Source organism: Camelus dromedarius, chromosome 25, assembly GCF_036321535.1.
Source record: "Camelus dromedarius isolate mCamDro1 chromosome 25, mCamDro1.pat, whole genome shotgun sequence".
Lineage (NCBI taxonomy): Eukaryota > Metazoa > Chordata > Mammalia > Artiodactyla > Camelidae > Camelus > Camelus dromedarius.
In genome coordinates, this window is record NC_087460.1 from 18,762,160 (window position 1) to 18,781,253 (window position 19,094).

At 40.9% G+C, this 19,094-nt stretch overlaps 1 protein-coding gene across 2 annotated transcripts in view; it reads left to right on the top strand.

The window, feature by feature from the left end:
• FAR2 (fatty acyl-CoA reductase 2) overlaps positions 1 to 19,094 on the top strand; it is a 123,168-nt gene that overhangs the window by 90,517 nt on the left and 13,557 nt on the right. For both annotated transcript variants that reach the window (XM_031443864.2, XM_010997608.3), the window contains exons 3-5: positions 4,978 to 5,153; positions 8,104 to 8,283; positions 17,893 to 18,070. In XM_031443864.2, the coding sequence (XP_031299724.1) occupies positions 4,978 to 5,153; positions 8,104 to 8,283; positions 17,893 to 18,070 (534 nt within the window). The remainder of the gene's footprint in view (positions 1 to 4,977; positions 5,154 to 8,103; positions 8,284 to 17,892; positions 18,071 to 19,094) is intronic.

A 19,094-nucleotide genomic window follows, 5' to 3' on the forward strand; every position in this document is an offset into this window, starting at 1 on the left:
AGTACTGCACCGTTACTGCCTATGGTCCCACAGAAGTGATCCTCACTAAAGCAGTAAAAACATCTAGGTTCATCCTTTCTATCTTATGGAAGTTATTAGTGAAATAGCAAAATCCTAACATTTTGTGAATTTTTGTGAATCCATTAGGTGCCATAGTTTTTTGCCTTAATTTAAATGCACTTGTTTAATTGTTCTCAGCTTAGATTGTATCCTTTCTTAATAAGTCTTTCTTGTTCAAGAGCTAACTTGCAGGATCCACAGATTTGCTGTTACTCGGCACTCTTAACATTTGATGAATGTTGCAGGCTCTCTTTTTTCACTGCGACACCAGATATGCCACAGCAATTGTCCTTTTGTTTAAGGGACCTAAATTTTTTTTTCACAAAATAAAAATATTAAGCAAATTTTGGTGCTTTATTGGGGCTAAATAATATGTTTGAACAGAGGGATTCAGTAAACTGAATAAAGATCAAAGACTCTCATGATTAGAACAGATATGATCACCTTCACAGTCTGTAGGAGGCAGTGACGGGACCTTCTGGATGCCTCTCATCATCCAGTCATGTGGGTGCGGGTGGATAGCAAGTGAGGTCATGTGGGTAACAAGCTGATTGTAGAAGTCCAAGTTCAGAGCCTCTCCTTTGTTTCAAAAACATTATATAAATATCATGCTCCCACCCCTTGCCTAATTCTTGCCTCTAATAAAGACACATCTTAGTCTCTGGCCACAGAAGACATACCCAAGGAGTTTATTGGATCCCCAAAGTTTCTTTTTCTGGTTTCCTTATTCTGTGAGCTTTCTTACTTAGGATCAAAGATTCTCCCTTGCTTCTGGGCTATAAGTAACTATTGCCATATATAGAATTGTGTCCATATTTAAGAACAAATTGAGATAGAGAGAAATACTTGCCTGTGTATTGTCAAATCAGTAGAAGACTCGTAAACCTTCCAAGAAAAATTAATTGCTTTGTTATCAGTTTGAAATGCTTAGATCACCTCCCAGCAGTTTGTCTTTCGGTGACCACAGAACACGGTTTCCTAAAATGGAAAACCAGCAGTCCCTCTGCTTGAGTGTTCAAGAAATGGCGAGTCGTTATTCAAAAATTAGTCTCCTAGTCCTAAGCCATTAAAAATTAGGAGATATACATGAAGAAGTATGATAAACTCTTAGAATCTGAAATAATTATATTAACTTTATTGGTGGACCTTCAACGAAATGTTTGAAACTATGTTTTTTTTAACTCATTTTTATTCTACCTGTTTTTTTCTTACCTTTAATTGATGTCTCATATTAGCAAAAACAAAACAAAACAAAAAACTTTCTGGTACCTATTGAGGATTCATTTGCATCATTTCATCTGGCCTTTAGTCTTATCTTTATTACAGAAGAAAAGGGTCCGCTCTGAGTCTTTCCAGTTCCCCTTGGCAGTTAAGATAGAGGACCCAAGGGAACACGTTGTGTCTTCTTTTAGCGTGAGTTACCTGTGTCTCTTATCCCACCAAAACAAGAGAGCTGGTTGCCAAACAATTCCAGGAAACAAGCTCCCACTAATAGCTCTATGACTGTTCTTACAATACCTAGTTTCAGTTTAACAAGCAAAGCTTGGGTCATTTCAATGAACTGGGTGTTGTCATGAATAAAGAGGTAAACAAGAACCAAGGAGTTTACAAACCAGAGAGGGAAATTTAAGTGCAGAATTTTAAAATGGCCATGAATTTTCAGAGTCAGTGTTGCTCTACGTGTGGGACCTGGACCATCAGACCTGTCTGGGGAGATGGTTAAAAAATATTACTCTTGGGTTGCATACCAGATTTACTGAGTCAGGATCTCTGAGGGTGGAGTGAGAACATCATTTCCAATTGGTCCCTAGATTTTTCTTATGCCTACACAGTTTGAAAACCACTGATGTCTTGGAACTCTCCTGGGCAGTTACAGAGGGAAATAAGTCATACACAATTGTCCATCAATTATTCGTGTGAACAGTCCAACTAGAGAAGTTCTCCTTTTGGGATGAGTTAAAATCAACTTTGGAACTTGATGTGAAATGCAACTCCCTGGGCATGCCCCAGTAATTCCTTCCTTGGTGAGTCTGGCATGAGGTCAAGGGATACGCATTTTAATATGCATCCTGGTGATTCCAATGCAATCCACTTGATGACACTTTGAAAAGCACTGACCTGCTCCCTGGCAGTTGGCTGCAATCTCTATCACTCTGTTTAGGATGTGGTAATATTTAAAGAGTATTATTTTGTAAGACACGACAGCCGTATGCTAAGATTCCAGGCAAGGTAAGTCGTGTTATTAGGCACGGCTAATATAGGAAAATGGGGCCCTTCATTGGCACTGTGGTTCGCACTGATGCAGCCAGCTCACTGATTTATTTTTGCTGATTGTAATCAATACCATCCAGGTCAGAAAACTTAAACTTTTTAAAAAATGTACTCTATTTCAGATAGGCCCTCTCATTTGAAAATACAAATCAATAAATAGAATGTAGATTGGGGCATTATCTCCTGAAATACAAATTATCTCCAAAAATAGTGATGCTGTAATTAGAGCATCTTGGTGCTGTTCAGCACTGCTAGGGGGTCTGAAAGCACAATGTGATATAACTATATCCTCTGCCTTTTAAAATCATAAAAACCAAAGGCAAACGAAAATCTGTGTATGGTGGTTTACCTCATATGTGAGGAAGGGTGGACACTGAAGTCATCTTCCTCTTCTTTCTCTCACGTAGCCAGAAGTCATCACAAGCCAGAGTCACAGGCTTCACAGAACTCTGAACAAATTTCTTATGTGTAAAATCTATCATGTAGGTTCAAAAAAAAAGCCTTCTACAAATTCAACTGTTAAAAGTAGGGGGAGGATAATTGTGTAAGTTTTACACAAATGTATCCAAAAATATCCAACTCATGTTTACTGTACAGTTAACATGAAATACAAAGGGAAACATTTGACTGTGAAAGCAAATGTCTCACATGCTTACACTCCATCCTGATTGAAGAGGTTTTAAATGTCTTTCTGGAAGAACCAGAATGACCTTTGCTGAGAATGTCCCTCAGATTCTTTATCAACCTTATGTCCATCCCTGATGTCAAAAAAGTATTGAGGATAGACCCAACTTTTGGATTATTTTCAGAATTATGGTAACACCCTACTAAAAAGGCTGACTTTACAGTGCAAGAAAATGGTAGTGTGGACACAGAACTCTATCATATCATCTTGCCAGGTCAGTACATGGATTTGATTTCCTTCCCTGGTCACCTTCATTAAACTCCCAGGATGGCCTCTGAACATGGTCTTGCCTGATACAAACAAGACATGATTCTCTGACTACCTGAGATCAACTGATTACCCAACAGAAAATCCTGGGGGGATCTCTAAGAGAAAGGAGAAGCCTGTTATTAAGGATCAAGGAATAGATGAAAACAGTCATTTGGGATCAAAGGGGAGAAGATTGGCTGTGGCTGTATTATTATTAAAACCTAATTATTAAAATCTAAGCAGACTAATTTTCTCTGCTTTTAATTTTTCTAAACATTTAGCCTTACTTTTCTTTTCCTCACTGTTAACATACCATCCCAGTACTGCTGTAAAATTTTATTTTATGAAAGTTGTTTGGAATCAAGATCATTTCATTAAAATCGTTATTTTCTGGGAAGATGGAAAACGCCAATTTAATCTGAGAGCATCTGCATGGAGGGGAAAACTCGAGACTCTGTTCCATCTGAATAATCATAATGAAAGTTAAAACTGCCAGTGCTCTCTCCTTGTCCCCTTATAAATAAATTAGAATACTTAAAAATCAATGAAAATCTCATTAAAAAGTAAGTGAGCTCATTCTCTTGCTAGGCAGTAACTTCCACTTACATGAGAATGAGATTATGTAAAATTTTTGTTTACCCATCACAAAGTTGCTTAAGTTGTTATTTCCTAATTGTGTTTGTGCTGCTAAAGACATCTTGTTAATCTGGACCAGCTAACCAGGTTGTTTTGAACGTGTGCTCGTAGGACCACCTTCATCAAGGCTGGTAATTTCGCTGGGAATTTGTAAAGGTTGTGTGAAGGCTGGTGATTTTGCTCTGAAAACAACATTTCCCAGCCAGAAATGGAAAGAGTCAGCACATATAAACACAAAGCTGCCTTGGAAGAGAGGTTGGGGCAGGATGTGGTTGACATACCATTACTCCTTCACCGCAGGAAAAGTTCTAGATACACCCCTTGCTGGTTATTGGAAATGACTTTTTCAAATGTTTATCAAATTAAGAGGAGCAGGGATTAAATTAAGCTGACTTTGAATGGCATAAAATAAAGCAAATGGCTCTTGAGTCGACACCTTTTTTGAGTCATAGTATTCTAACTATTACCGAGTCCAAACTCACTCTGCTTGCCTCATGACAGGCAATAAATTGGGAGACGAGGTGTTGAGGCAAGGAATAATGACTTTATTTGGAAAGCCAGCAGAGAAGATGAGAGACTAGTGTCCTAGAGAACTATGCTCCCCGAGTCAGAATTCAGGCCTCTTTTATACTAAAAAGAGGAGGGCGTGTGGTTGGTTGGTGCAAACTTCTTGGTGTCAGAATCCTTTGTTCTTGTAGCTGTCCATGTAGGTCAGGTCCTGAAGTTCCTGGGAACCTCAACAAGACAACTGTTATTTTCTCTTCTGCAACTTTTTATCTTTATATGAATGGGAAAGTGTTATATTGTTAAAGGTCAGAGCCTTGAGGATGGGCTCTCCTGTATATTTCAGGCTCTAGGCAACATTCTTTTACAAAATGTGTGGAACCAGCATGACTAGGGCCAGGAAACAGAGCACAGGATTAGAGCCAAAGAAGAGATCTAATATGGGGTCAGATTTGTTCTTCCCTATTATACAATTCAAACCAATTTTTGAGAATTATAATGAAACAAGTCAGTGAAATCAAGAACAATGTGGTGGTGATGACGATCTTTGATGATTTATACTTCTGTCTTAGCTGTTTGAAAAAGTCAAAGAAGTTTGTCCAAAAGTGCATGAGAAGATCAGAGCTATTTCTGCAGATCTCAATCAGCATGACTTGGCCATCAGCAAGGAGGACATGCAGGAGCTTCTTTCCCATACAAACATCATCTTCCACTGCGCTGCTACTGTGCGCTTTGACGACCACCTGAGGTACGTTCCCATTTCCCTCTCATGACTCATCATCATACATCTGTATGTGCATACATGTGTGTGTACGTTTCTTTATGGTTTCTGCTTAAAAAAGAGATGTTCTCAATGAAAAAATATATATATAAAGGGGTAAAAATTCTCCAAAATCTTACCATCCAGAGAAACCATTTAAGATTGTGAAGGACATCCATGTCAACTTTTCTTTATGCAGCCATAATAAAATAGATTTATGTTCAGTTTTACCAAAGACTGGCATCATATTGAGAATGGTGCTTTGTAGCCTGCTCAATTATATTTTGGATAGCTTCCATTGTCAGTTGATATTCCGTTATAATTTGTAATGACTACATGACATTCCATGGTACATGTATATAATATATTCAACCAGTTCTGTACTGATGGACATTTTTTGGATTATTTTAATTTTTCATTATTATAAACAACTCTGCAATGAACATCTCTGTGCATACATTTTTTAAAAAATACTTTGAGGGGCTTTCCTTTGGGTAAATTCCCAGAAGTGGAATTGTTAGACACATATCAGATGTGTCCAGGTTATGAACAGATTCTGTTTTGGCAAATAATGCTAAATTGCTTTCCCAGTAGGTGGTGTTAATTTACACTGTCCCTGTGCATATAAATGCTCATTTCTGACACCCACAACAGTACCGTGTTATAATTCTTTAATTCTTTTTATCATTGTCATTATGATCATGGAAACAGCATTGCATTATTTTGATTTCTATTTCTTTGATAATCAGGAAGGTTGAAGATGTCTTATTCTTTTGTGAATTGCTTATTCACGTTCTTCATCTATTTTCCTCTTGAACTATTTTTTTCCTGTCAGTTTTAAAACTTTTTGGAAGATTTTGCCTATAACTCATTGTCTTTTATCAGGCTCAAAGTACTTTAGCAACTTACCATTTGCCCTCAACTCTGTTTTTATTATCTTTGCAGTTTTTCACAGTTTCTTCTAGTATTTTTATTGTTTCATTTTTATGTTTAAATATTTGACCCATTTAAAATTTATTTAGCTATAAAGAGGAATAATCAGGAAAATTATGTTTAAAAAAAAGAGTGATACAGGTGTGAATGCAGAGTACTTCTTTTATTACCAACAGATGGTTATTTCTTAACAACATCTATTAAATGATTTATTTTCACTTCTTATTTGAAAGGAAGCTCTTATAATAAACTCCCTTTTTGAACTCTTTATTCCATCAATTAAATTTTCTCTCCAGTGCCACATATTTTAGTTACTGTGTTTCTTATTTGATTAGGCAAGTATACACATATCATTCTCTTTTTATAGAATTTTCTTGGCTATTCTGACCTCTTGATCAAACTTAGAATAAATTCACCAAGTTTCTTAAAGGGTTGGGAATTTGAGATTACCTTGAATATATAGATTGATTTAAAATTTAACATATTTAAAACATTGGTTCTTCCTATCCAAGAACAATATGTCTCTATGTAGGTTTTCTGTTATGACCCTTAATAAAGTTTTATCATTTTCTTTAGATAGAGTCTATTCATTTATTATTATTATTTTTTAATTGAGGTATAGTCAGTTTACAATGTTGTGTCAACTTCTGGTGTACAGCACTATGCTTCAGTCATACATGAATATACATATATTCATTTTCATATTCTTTTTCACTAAAAGCTACAAAATATTGAATATAGTTCAATGTGCTCTACAGTATAAACTTGTTTATCTATTTTATATATACCAGTCAGTATCTGCAAATCTCAAACTCCCAGTTTATCCCTTCCCACCTCCCTCCCCACTGGCAACCACAAGTCTGTTTTCTGTATTCATTTATAATTAGTTCGATATATCTTTTAAGTGTTCTCTTTTGAATATGTGCTTTTCTTCCATTGTGGTCTCTAATTTTTGTTCCTATAGAGGAAAGCAGGTGCTTTTTTTTTTTTATGTAACTTATAAATGGACAACTTACCGAATCATGTTATTGTCCATCATGTTTTTTTTTTTAGCTTCTTCTGTTTGGTCTCCAGGCATACAATTATATAATGACAATGGTTTTTATGTTTGTCTTTTCAATGTTTGTATCTATTATTTAATTTCATTTTCCTCTCTAATCACAAGGCTGGAACTTGAGAGCAATGGTAAGTAGGACTAGTGATCGGAGGCATTCTTCCTTGCCCTGACTTTAAAAGCACTGCTCCAAACTTTTCACCATGAAGCATGATGCAGGCTAGCAAATTGAAATACATATTTTTAAATCATTTTATTTGTCTTTAGGTGAATTTTCAAAACTCAAATTAGATACGGATATTGAATGTCATTTTTAAACTTTTCGAAATATATTTGGATGATTGTATGTTTCTCTCCTTTTGAGTTAAATTAATAGGTTCCCTGACATTACATGAAACATGTATTTCTAGAATGAACTACTTCATTGTCATCGCATGTCATATTTACATCGCTTTGTATTTAAATTAGCTAAAATTTGGGATCTTGAAATCAATTTTTATGCCTGACCTGTACCTTTGCAATAGAAACGTATTTTCTCATTCTGTGTCCACTGTTGCTCTCCTCCAGTTTATTTGGATTTTCCAACTTGAGTTAGATGCTTAATTTGTATATTTTTATTCTTTCAATGGCTGCTTAAGAAGCCCTTTTAAAAATTCAGAGGATTGTGATTTTTTTTTTCTCCTTCCAGTTAATTTAGAACTACATACCCTCTAAATGCAGTATGTGCAACACTTCAATGAATAGGATTTGTGTGCACGGAGTCCATCATCCACGTATAACATAGTCCATGTTATCACATCACTGTGGAGCCATGACTCCTGCTTTTCTCCCTGGTCCATCAATGCAGCCACAGAAATCAGGTGGAGATGCCAGTTACTGGAGCGAGTGCAGCCCCAGCGAGGTGGGACGTGAGTCGCCTCACTGTATTTCCTTCTGCTTAATCTTCTCCAGACATGCCGTGCAGCTCAACGTCACCGCTACCCAGCAGCTCTTGTCCATAGCCAGTCAGATGCCCAAGCTGGAAGCCTTCATACACATCTCCACTGCCTTTGCAAACTGTAACCTGAAGCACATTGATGAAGTCATCTATCCATGTGCTGTGGAGCCAAAAAAAATCATCGATTCCATGGAGTAAGTTGGGGAGTCAAAGAGGCAGGGGGTGGGCGAGAAGATAGTTGTTCTTTTTTGGTTCTTTTCAGCCATTCATTTATAAAGTAACAGAGTGAGACACCCTTGGAACAAAATGTTTCAAAGAGCTTCTAGCTTTAGCTCCCTGTTTGTGTCCTATATATGTCCAAGCCCTATATTTCCTTCCCTCCCCTGTGCGGAATACAGTGCCTGGTGCTGGGGCAGGCCGGGGTAGAAGCGCTGTATTAAGTAGTTTAGGATTGAATGAGGTCCTTAAGGATGCTTTCCGTGGAAGTGATTTCTCACTTCTCAATGAACTCAGCATCGCTACTTGATACGGGAAATAAATTATGTAGCATAAACGTTCAGAAGGAAGGTTTTGGAGTCAGACTGGCCAAGGTTCTGCAACTTACTGGCTGTGTGACCTTGAGCAAGTTGTTTGGCCTCTCTGAGCCTTAGTTCCTTCATTTGTAAAGTGGGGCTGATATTAGTGCCCATCCTTAGAGTCGCGGTGATGAAGTGAGTTGTATAAAGCAATTCTTGCAGCGCCAGGGAGTGTTTAATAGCAATAAATCAAAAGGTTAATAAAGAAGAACTAACAGAGAGGAGGAATTCCCCCCAAATCTGGCAGAAGGCATCAGTCTCTTGATCTGCTCAGCTGAGAGGCGCTTTCTTTACTGTCCTGCTAGGCTTAGCAATTTCCTCTTCTTGCCAATGGGAACGACTTTCCTCTTAGGACATGGTCCTGGTCTCAGAAGAAGTGTGTCTCTCTGCTCTCCCTCTTTGTTCTTCTGTTCCATTTACCAAGTTTATTTTAAAGACTCTGCATAGGAAGTATTCTAGCAGAAAAAAATAGAGTCTTTCACAGTGAATTTGTCAGATTTTAATTTCTTATAATACTCTATTTCTGTTTAAGATATACTCTTTGAAATGAAGCTTTGGCTAAATCAAGAGTTTTATTCCCTTCAGGGCAATCTTTTTACCTCACCCAGCTCTGAGAATAGATCTTTGGACCTGTCATTTAAAAATATCCAGGACAAAGAAAAATGAAAGTCATCTAAAGGAACTGGAGGTTGCTTAACATTGCTAATAAACACTGATTGGCTTAACTGGTGCAAAGGAACCTTCCAGAGTCTAGACTTTGTCAGGATAGTTGGAGAAAAGAGACTCTGATGCCAAAGTCAGAACAGGAAAGTCGGTCTAAAGCCTCGGTGAGTTTTCAGGAGGGAACTGATGTGTTTGCCATTTAGCCACCCTCTTACAGTATTGTCTCTTGGTAAATGTGTTTCCAGATGGGACAGCCCAGGAAAGGAGCAGACCCCCTTTGATTCCAGACCCTGCCTCTGGGATCCCAGACACTCACCCCAGTCTTGACCTCCTCACCCTGGCAGACCGTAGCACGACTGCAGGAGGGGAGGAGCCTCAGGGTTCCCCAGAGAGAAGTGGCAGGAGACGGGGATTCAGTTCACCCGGAGTAAGAGGCTTCTTCAGAGATTCTGTGCCATCTCCTCCCTCCCAGTTGGTGTCCAGACACTCAGAACCCCCAGATTTCAGAAAACGATAAGCCCACCTTCCAGAGAGGAGCTGATCTACGGTCAGGCATTCAGCACTTCCCCACTCCCCGCCGGTAAAGGCAGGCCATGGCTCCGTGATGGACAACCCAGCTGTAACTGACACTTGTGCCAGATGTCTGCCTGTCGTGTACTGTTCCCCAAAGAGGACAATTATTTAAAAACAGAGCCAAACAGAACTAGGGATAAAATTATATTTTGTCTCAACAGAATACATTTTGAATGCCGTTAAGGAACTGAGGTGTTTCTTAAAACAGGGAAAGTGTCATTATCACAATTTATTTACTCAAAATTTTCTGCCTGGGACCACCCGTCAGCCTCATGCCTCTCATCCTCCCCTTATATTTGCGCTGCAGTCACACGGAAGTACTTACTCCGCTCTCTCATACGTCTCCGCCTTTGCTTATGGTGGTTCTGTTTCTAGAGACTGTTTCCACCTCTGATTCCCTGGTGAGCTCCTACCTAGACATCAAAGCCCTCCCCTGGAAGCCCTCGGGCTCCCAGAGACCCCCGGGCTCATCTTCGTCATTGTGCTCAGCCCAGGTGATTCTAGACGTCTGGTTGTTTATCTACATCCTCCAGTGGGGAATAAGCTTCCCAGAGGAGCAGAATGTCTCTTGTTCCTTCTTGCTTCCCAGTGCCAGCACATAGTAGGGCTAAAGGTTTGCTGAATGAACAAAAAGTTTTTGATGGAACTGGATGATCATTGGTCATACTCCTCTGGCTGGGATTTTTATTGTTTTGTTTTGTTTTGTTTTTTTCTTTATTTAGGCAAAGCAAGAATAGATGACAGAATTCCACAGCAAGCTGATGCTGGGATGTGAAGCCTTATGTATAAGATACCAAAATGCCCACATCCTATCCCTGTTTCAGCTTGCTCTTTTCTTCTTCTTAAACTTCGAAGAAAACTTAGATGTTAAGTTTGCAATAATGCCTTGAGTAAATCCCAGCAGCCCTTCCTCAGCCAGGTCATCATTTATGACTTTTGCAACAACTCCTGTGTCAGGTGGAATTTTCTGAAGTTTTAGAATGACAGCATTCAAGTTATTCTGAACAGTTAACTCACCTAAATCCAGGTTTTAAGAAAATATTCTTCTCTGATTTCTTCTCTATTTTGTAATTGGCCTGTGGTTAAAATAAAATAACTTTCCAAGCTTTTAAGGTTTCTAGTTCCCTTGGAAAGTTTTCTTAACAGTCACCCATGTTAAGTTTTCTTAAGAGTCACCCACTCTAGCCACTGTCACTGTCCTTTGTACTGCAGTGGTCCTCTTTTTTTTTTTTTTTTTTAAAGGAACCGGAAGTTAGACAACCAGATCTTGAGGCTGTGTGCTGGCTTTGTGATCTCAAGAAAATCAGCTATGAAAAAGTAATGGATGTATTCATTAGCTAGATGGGGGAAATCCTTCCACAACGCATATGTGTATCAGATCATCACCGTATGCACTTTAAATATCTTGCCATTTTGTTTCTCAATTATACCTCAGTAAAGATGAAGAAAATCACTCATGAAAAAGGCCAGTGAACATTTCTTTTTCCAGAAAGCCAGTTTAATAGATACTCCAGCTCTGGAAAATAAAAGAGGATTTGCACTTTTTTTTGCCAGGAACTTCCCCAGTTGCACAGGCCCAGGTGATCCTGCTCAGTGTCGTTAACAAAGGGAACAGGGCCCAGGAACCAAAGTCAACACCTGCCCCCAGCTGCATCCTTCTCAGCCCACCCGGGTTCTGTGCATCCCACAGCCCACCCCCTCCCCTCCTCCAGCCCGTGTCCGCAAACCTAGAAGCACCCTGGTCCTGAACCATTCCCCAAAGATAAATTGTCTTAGTGCAAAAACTTTAGCGTGTTAGCATAAACACATTTTCATAATAACTTAAATCAGGGGTTCGTGCTTTTAACTGGTGTGACAAGTGTGCCCGTGAGTCAGTGTTAAGCAACTGACCCTCCTGCCTCTCACCCCTTCACTCATCTTCTGCCCCTCGGACCAACCCAGACATTTTATCGTGTCACCATGTCACCGCTCTTTCTCTCTGCCTTCATGCTTCTAGCTGCTACGTACTCGATATTTACCTTTAGAAACTCCTGTGTGTAAATGGATCAGGGGTGGCCGGTAAATTCCAGTTTTCCAGAGTGACAGCTCAAGTAGAATACTTATTTTTTAAAAATGTGTGTAGCTGACCAGCAATGGTAGATGCTGGCCAAGGGGACCCCTCTCAGGGGAGCCAGTGTAGAAGAAAAAGCTTCTGCACCTGTATAAAAACCGGAAATAACCAGAGTTAGGAAGTAGAGAAACAGAACCATAAACACTACTGCTTTACTTAGCATGCTGAAACCGATCTAGTAAATATGCGTTAAGAAGGGAAGGACGAGAATGACTCATCGCTGAGCAATCACTGAGCAGAGACACTGTCACAGACCTCGAATTCCTTAAATAACATTCTAGGGTGGATACTATTATCGCTACTGTACTGACAAAGGAACAGAAGCTCAAAAAGGCTGAGTAACTCTTCAGAAGCCTCTCAGCTAGTAAAGTCACACAGACAGTTTTTCCTCCATGGCCACGTCATTCTGGCCATGTGGTTAGAGACACACACTTGACAGTGTCAGAGATTAAATGGTGCTTTCTTAAGACAGAAATTGTGCTGCCAAGGAGCTCACCATCGGATGCAAATAGGACAGGGTAGGGTTATCTATGGGAGGTGGTGGAGGAAAGGGGACACACGGCGTCTGATGGAGCTGGAGGAGGCGGAGGGGCTCAGTTAAGGCAGGTGTGGGAGATAGACTTGGAAGAATGCGCACAGTAGGTCAGACGGGGACACACACTAGGCAGAGCTGGGGGAGGAGGGAACCCCGGGGCATGTTTGGGATGCAGCTGTAAGTCCCTTTTGGCAGCAGATCGGTTACATACAGGGAAGCTATTAGACCTTAAGCTGGCAGGCTTGGCTGGGGCCATGCTGTGGCCGTTTTGAGCACCATGCAGAGGACTGTGTTTAATTCTGTAGGCAGTGGGGATCCATTGAAGGAGGGCTGTGTGTTTGTGTATGTGTGTGTGGTTTGGGTTGTTTGTTTCATTTTAATCAAGCAAAGGCTTTGATGAAAGTGGACTTTAGCAGATTATTAAGTAAACTTTCTAGTGGGCAAAAGATATGACGGTCCAGGTGCCATGTTGAAATTTCAAGGTTAGAACTGAAGTGACTGAACACTGCAATAGGATACGGTTATTGACGTTTTCTTCCATGATAGATATTATGTCCACCAGGGCCAGGACAAGAACAAAGCCAGTGTTTGTGAAATCGGATCTGCTCAGAGAGACACTGTTTTATTCATGATTAAGAAACTGGTTCGGCACGTGTGGGAACAGTAGGTAGATGGGAAATCTCCGTACCTTATACTCATTTTGGCTGTGAACCTAAAACCGCTCTAAAAAATAAAGCCTATTAAAAAACAGTTCACATCTTCATATATTTTAAATTAATGAAGTCACATTTAATAATTTAATGGAGTTTAAATTTTTTTAGAAAAGAAAGTGGACTTCAGGAACATTAATATGGTCATGGCGGGGAGGTGGGTAGGTTAGCCAGAGGCATGGAGACCCGGCTACCCGAGGGGGAGAGGTGAGGAGGGCTGGACCTTCAGAGCGACGACAGGTGTACAAAACATCTGTATGTTTGGGGAGAGAAAAACCAACAGAATGGACGAGGCTACTGCGCTGCTTGTGGACCTGCAAGTAACTTACCAGCTATCAGATTAGAACGTGCGTAATTGTCACGGCTCACATTTCTAGAACCAGGGAGTTCATTCCATTTAAATTTCAGTTTTATTAAAAATTTTACTCCAAGAAGCAATGCCTTTGGGGAAGCCAATCCCAATTTATTCAAGTCTTAATGACTTAACTTTGTGGAGTGGAGTGATTTTTAAATTAGTGATTTCCCAACTTGACTGACCATACAAATCACCGGGGCTTATTTAAAAATCCAGATTATCAGACCATCCCCTAAAAGACTGATTCAGTGGCTGAACAGGCAAGTTTGGGAAATGGTGCCTTAAGGTGACTTGTCATTGAACAGCTTTCATTTGAAAGGGGGTTCATGCATATTCCAGTTATCAGCTTCCCACTGCCCTTACTTTTTGTTGTCTTGCAATTCCTGGATGCTTGAATGGAGTAAAACTTCCTGATAGATTTGTACCTGTTAAAAAAAAGTCAGACTTTAAGCTACTTGGCCACCAGAAGAAGACACAGCTGGTCTTCTTTGTGAAAAAGAGAAGGTGTTTCTTGATCAGACGCTGGTTGCAGTCAGTCGTGGCAGGTGAGCTGCGGGTGAGAGTGTGAGAAGCCGGAAAGACGAAAGCACGGCCCCGACAGTGGCCCTTCGGGAAATCCAAGAAGCGGTCAAATGTCAGAAAGTAGGTTTGCCTTCGTGCTGAAGAACATGTTGTTAACACTAAGGGTGTCTCTAGTCCAGGGGAAAAGAAGAAGCTAATTTTAGTGTTTGTGCTTTTATTGTCAGGATGGTATAGCATTAAGATGGCATCCAAGGAGCAGACAAAAAGTTGAAAATCCTGTGTACTTTTAATATGATCAGACTTTAATGCAAATCAGAGTAGGGTTAAATTGTTTCTTAAACAAACTGAATAATTTTATGGGTTTCTTTCAGTTTGGGCATTTTTGGCAGGTGGGGGAGGTAACTGGGTTTGTTTATTTATTTCACAGCGGTACTGGGGATTGAACCCAGGACCTTGTGTGTGCTAAGCATGCGCTCTACCACTGAGCTATACCCTCCCCTTGAAACTGAATAGTTTCAACATTGTCAGGCCACGGGGGCCAGAATAGGTGCTCAGCAAAAATCTGCAGGAAGTACAGAAGCCAAGTCACCACAAGCATTAGGCTCTGATACATGCTTCTCCCCAGTAGAAGGTTCAAATTTACTTTGAAGCCACTTACATTTATTCTCCAGCCATCTCTGCCAAATTGAAGTTGGTCAGCATGTCGCCTTCTAGCTTCTCAGCACTTTTCGCCACTGTCACCTGACACTTTACCCTCCCTTCTCTGCAAAGACGTCCCCTTTCTGATTTCCCCCGTCTCCTTACAACCCCACTGCCTTCTGAGTTCACCCATTGTCCATCTCAGCTTCCCAAACCCCACAGAACATATACTGGCCAATCAAGGCCATCTAATGGGTGAGCACACGTTTACTGCATAAGGTAGTGGGGCTCGTGGAGGCAGGAAGGCGATTGGACACAGAGATCAAAAACATAATCCCTGCTTTCCTGGGCTCATTGTAAAGTGGGGAGACAGACACACGAGCAAGAACATACTGCATGAGTGATATGGTGATGGCTGCAAATAATCAAGGAAATCACGATAATCCAGACAAGAGGAGTGTGAACGTTAGTCAGCATGAGGCAGGTGTCCAGCACTGACTCCCCAGAAAGTTCTTCCCGCTGTTCCGCTAGGCTTGCCCTGCTTCTTGCGTAAGAAAATTCGGAGGGAAAAAAAATATATATTTCTCTTGCTGTTTCATTCAACAAACACATAAATTATGGAATTATTAATGCTATGAGGAGGTGGATTACATTAGTTTCAAATGAAAAAGATGGAAATATTGAGGAGATTGTGCGCGCGTGTGTGTGTGTGTATATGAGACACAGACACGGTTTTCTAAAATCTTCAATCATGTTTTGCTTCTTTGGCAGCTACTGAAGTCGAAGCTTAGAATTTGGAACCTGTGGGTTCAGACCTCTCCTTGGGTACCCTGGGGAGCATTTGCTTAATTTCAGAAATGTACTTTGCCTTCTCTTGTGTCTGGTTTTTTACCATGCTAACTCATTTACTATTTTGAAAACAAACAGAAGCAGCAGATCAAACTTTGGTGAAGAAGAGCATGAACTGATCTTAGGTCCTGAAAAGGGCATCATGTAGCCAATGGGCGTGTTTATTTGTTACACTAATCTCTTTGCGCCCAGGAGGTAGCTGGATGAGATGTGGTCTGTTTGACTGTATTTGAAAAGGTATTTTAAAACCAGCTGTTACCTATGTAGTCATACGCTCCTTGGTGGTTCTACTAAAAATAAGCATGCCAGATTTGTTGGCTCATTTTGTTTCATCAAACAGTTTTAAGTGTAGTTGTGAACATTCCTATTTGTCCTCGTGGTAACCTGAGCATTTACAACAGATTTAATTATTACCATTTTTCACAAGTGAAAGTGGAGGAAACGAGACAATAATACAGACGGGGCTACGAACAGTGGAGGCAGGCCCTCTGTCTACACAACGCTACAATTTCTTTTGCTTCGTGTTCTTGGAATCCTATGAAACCAGTCTTTTCTGAGACAAGCTAATTCTCCAAACTTTGTGAAGCTTCCAGGTGTCACCCGTTCCGTGAACACCAGCATCAGTGACAGCAGGTGGCACCAGCTGTGTGCCATACAATTCGAGGGCATTGCTAGGTTCTGATGCTTCCTTAAAGTTTTCTTTACAGCCTTATTAAAAGTAGGCTGTATTTCTTCTGATCGGATTTTTGTAACCTGTATGGTTTTGCAGGTGAAAAAAAAATGGCCTGAGGTCCGTTTTCCCACTGCTGACCCACAAATAGGATGAAGTAAAGAACACCTGTATTACCTCGCACTCTCTCCCAACCCTCAAGTGACCACATCATTGAAATATCATCTGTTTTTCTAAGTATTTAGAGTTGTTTTTAATTCTAGGAACTTCTCAGCTTTTCCCTTTTCCATGTAAGTCAGAAAGCATTTGAGAATCTAGAAGACACTTCCACACTAGTGCAGCAAACATAATAGGCAGTGTTCATGTTCCACCCCAACTTCTAATGAGAGTTATTCTGATTGAGAGTTGTGTTTCTGAGTAAGTTTTGGCATTAAGCACATCTCGGAGTCACAACAGTTTGTCATGGGAGCAAATCAAAAACCGCTAAGAGGATTTTTCTGCAATCAAAATAGTATGATCGTGCTCAGTGCGATAAAAAAAATAGGAACAAATGTACCAAATACGTGGATTATAAAAATCACACTGACCCATTCAGGAAGCCTAATTTTTCAAAACTGTTTTATATCAAAAGTTCAACCAAATAGATCTACCAGCTAAGAGAAACATTAAATATTAAATCAACAGTAATTTGATTGCTCTCTTAGAGAAGGGCAGAAAGACTTTGGGGTTATCAACATGGTTCTGACATCTTTAAAAAAAAAAAAAAAGTTAGTCTGGTGCCATGGTAACTCAGTTACCTGTGACACAGCTCTTCTGGTAAGTAGAGGTGCTCAGTAATCACTCTACTAAATCTGCTTCAGGGTACCGTGTTCGCTCCACCTGACAGACTAGCCATAGTTATGAGAGCACTTCAGAACTCACTGGAACTCTCTGGAAGTCATCACCAAGTTGTTAGCTTAGACTCCAAACAGACCTTCAAAATACGGTTCATAGATTTGTTTTAGCAACAGACGGTCAGTCTGCAAAACGTAGTTGCTTTTCTTTGTTGAGGCATTGAATAGAATTTTAAAAATTCAAAGAGTAAGGTTTCGAGATTGATGCCGTAGGTTTTAACTGGACGACCCTGCATGGGTGGGGCCCCCGCGCAGCACCCCGGACACGAGCGCCTCTCAGCGCCACGCCCACCGCCCCTGCCACACTGCCGGGCGCACGCCTGGCGCCAAACTCGTCAATAACTAGTTCTGAATAGATGCGTTCAGGGAATCCCTGCGGACCCACTGGAGAGGAAACAGCTGAAGATGCAGGTTGATTATATGTCATAAAATAGCAGACGGCCTTTCTGTTGAATTTATCTAGGCAAGAGGCCGCAGGATTGACTAGGGAGGCTGGTCTTAGCGGTGGAGAGCAAAGATCTCATCTGTCATGTGTGCCTTGGCAAGGTACACCCCCCGCCCCGAGCCTTGGTGTCCAGTGGCAGTTCTGGATTCTGGAACTCAAGCCAGAAAGTGGAAGCCGTGTTGGGTTATTGGTGTCTCACGGTTTCTTTCTGGTCTGTTGTGTAACACACGCTGCTAGAATTCTTTTCCACTCTGATGCCTTCAGGTGGCTAGACGACGCTATTATTGACGAGATCACACCCAAGCTGATTGGGGACCGGCCCAACACCTACACCTACACCAAGGCCTTGGGAGAGATGGTGCTGCAGCAGGAGGGCGGGAACCTCAACATCGCCATCATCAGACCCTCCATCGTGGGAGCCACCTGGCAGGAGCCATTCCCAGTAAGCCCGCTCACCTGGATTCACGCTTTGCTCCCAAGCCATCGTCCTTCCAGCCCCACTACTCCCCGGGGTCCTTTTTCTCTTCTGTTCAGTATGTGTGGCCGAATGCAGCAAATCAAACATGAACCCATTATATTAGGACAACATTTTCACATGTGGTTCAGGATTTATTCAGTGCGGGGCTCCTCCAGGAGTTACCCTGACCGTCCTAGAGTGGCGTGGAAATCTTAAATTAGCTCATTAACTCTGGTCTCAAACTTCCCAAAGGAAATAGTTTTATGTCTTGGCCTCCCTACTATAGTTCAAATATACTGGAACGTTCTTAATGGCCAAATTGGGTTGTGTTACAACTGCCGAGTAAACAGGAGGACACAGACAGTCCTCCGTTTAGGAATGATCATTTTTCCCTCTGTATACAGCGGTGTCTTTTTGAAAGTCCTTTGAATTATACCATCTTCTTTAAAGCAATTCTGTGAAGATTTCAGGCCAGATGAATTTGAGCTCCGTTAGTTACTGACAGGCAGCCTTTGAGTTGTCTCGTCTGTGACACTGGGCTAATTGCACCCACCGTGGAGGGTCGATCAGAGGAGACTGTGTATGAGATGTGGGTATGCGGTGCCCGGTCCCTGGTTAAAGGCTCTTCAAATTTCTCTCCCATTTCACACACACATTTTGACTTACAGTGATAAAGAAACAGACATAATAAGGTCAACTGACTTGTTTATGGCTTAGGACACAAACTCAAAAAGACAGTTTTCTCTAGCTGCTCCTAAATAGAATCCTTCCTCTAACATGTAAGCAAGTTAATACAGATGTATAGATGGGTGGGTAGACGAAAGAAAGAAGAAGGAAGGGGAAGAAAGAAAAAAGGAAGGGAGGGAGGGAGGGAGGACGAAAAAGAAAGACAGAGAAAGAAAGGAAGAAAGAGAAAAGAAAGAGAGAGAGAAAGAATGGATGCTATGACTCTGACAATTTTGCAGAAATGGACGTTTCCCACATACTGTGTTTGAAATGTTCCCCTGGG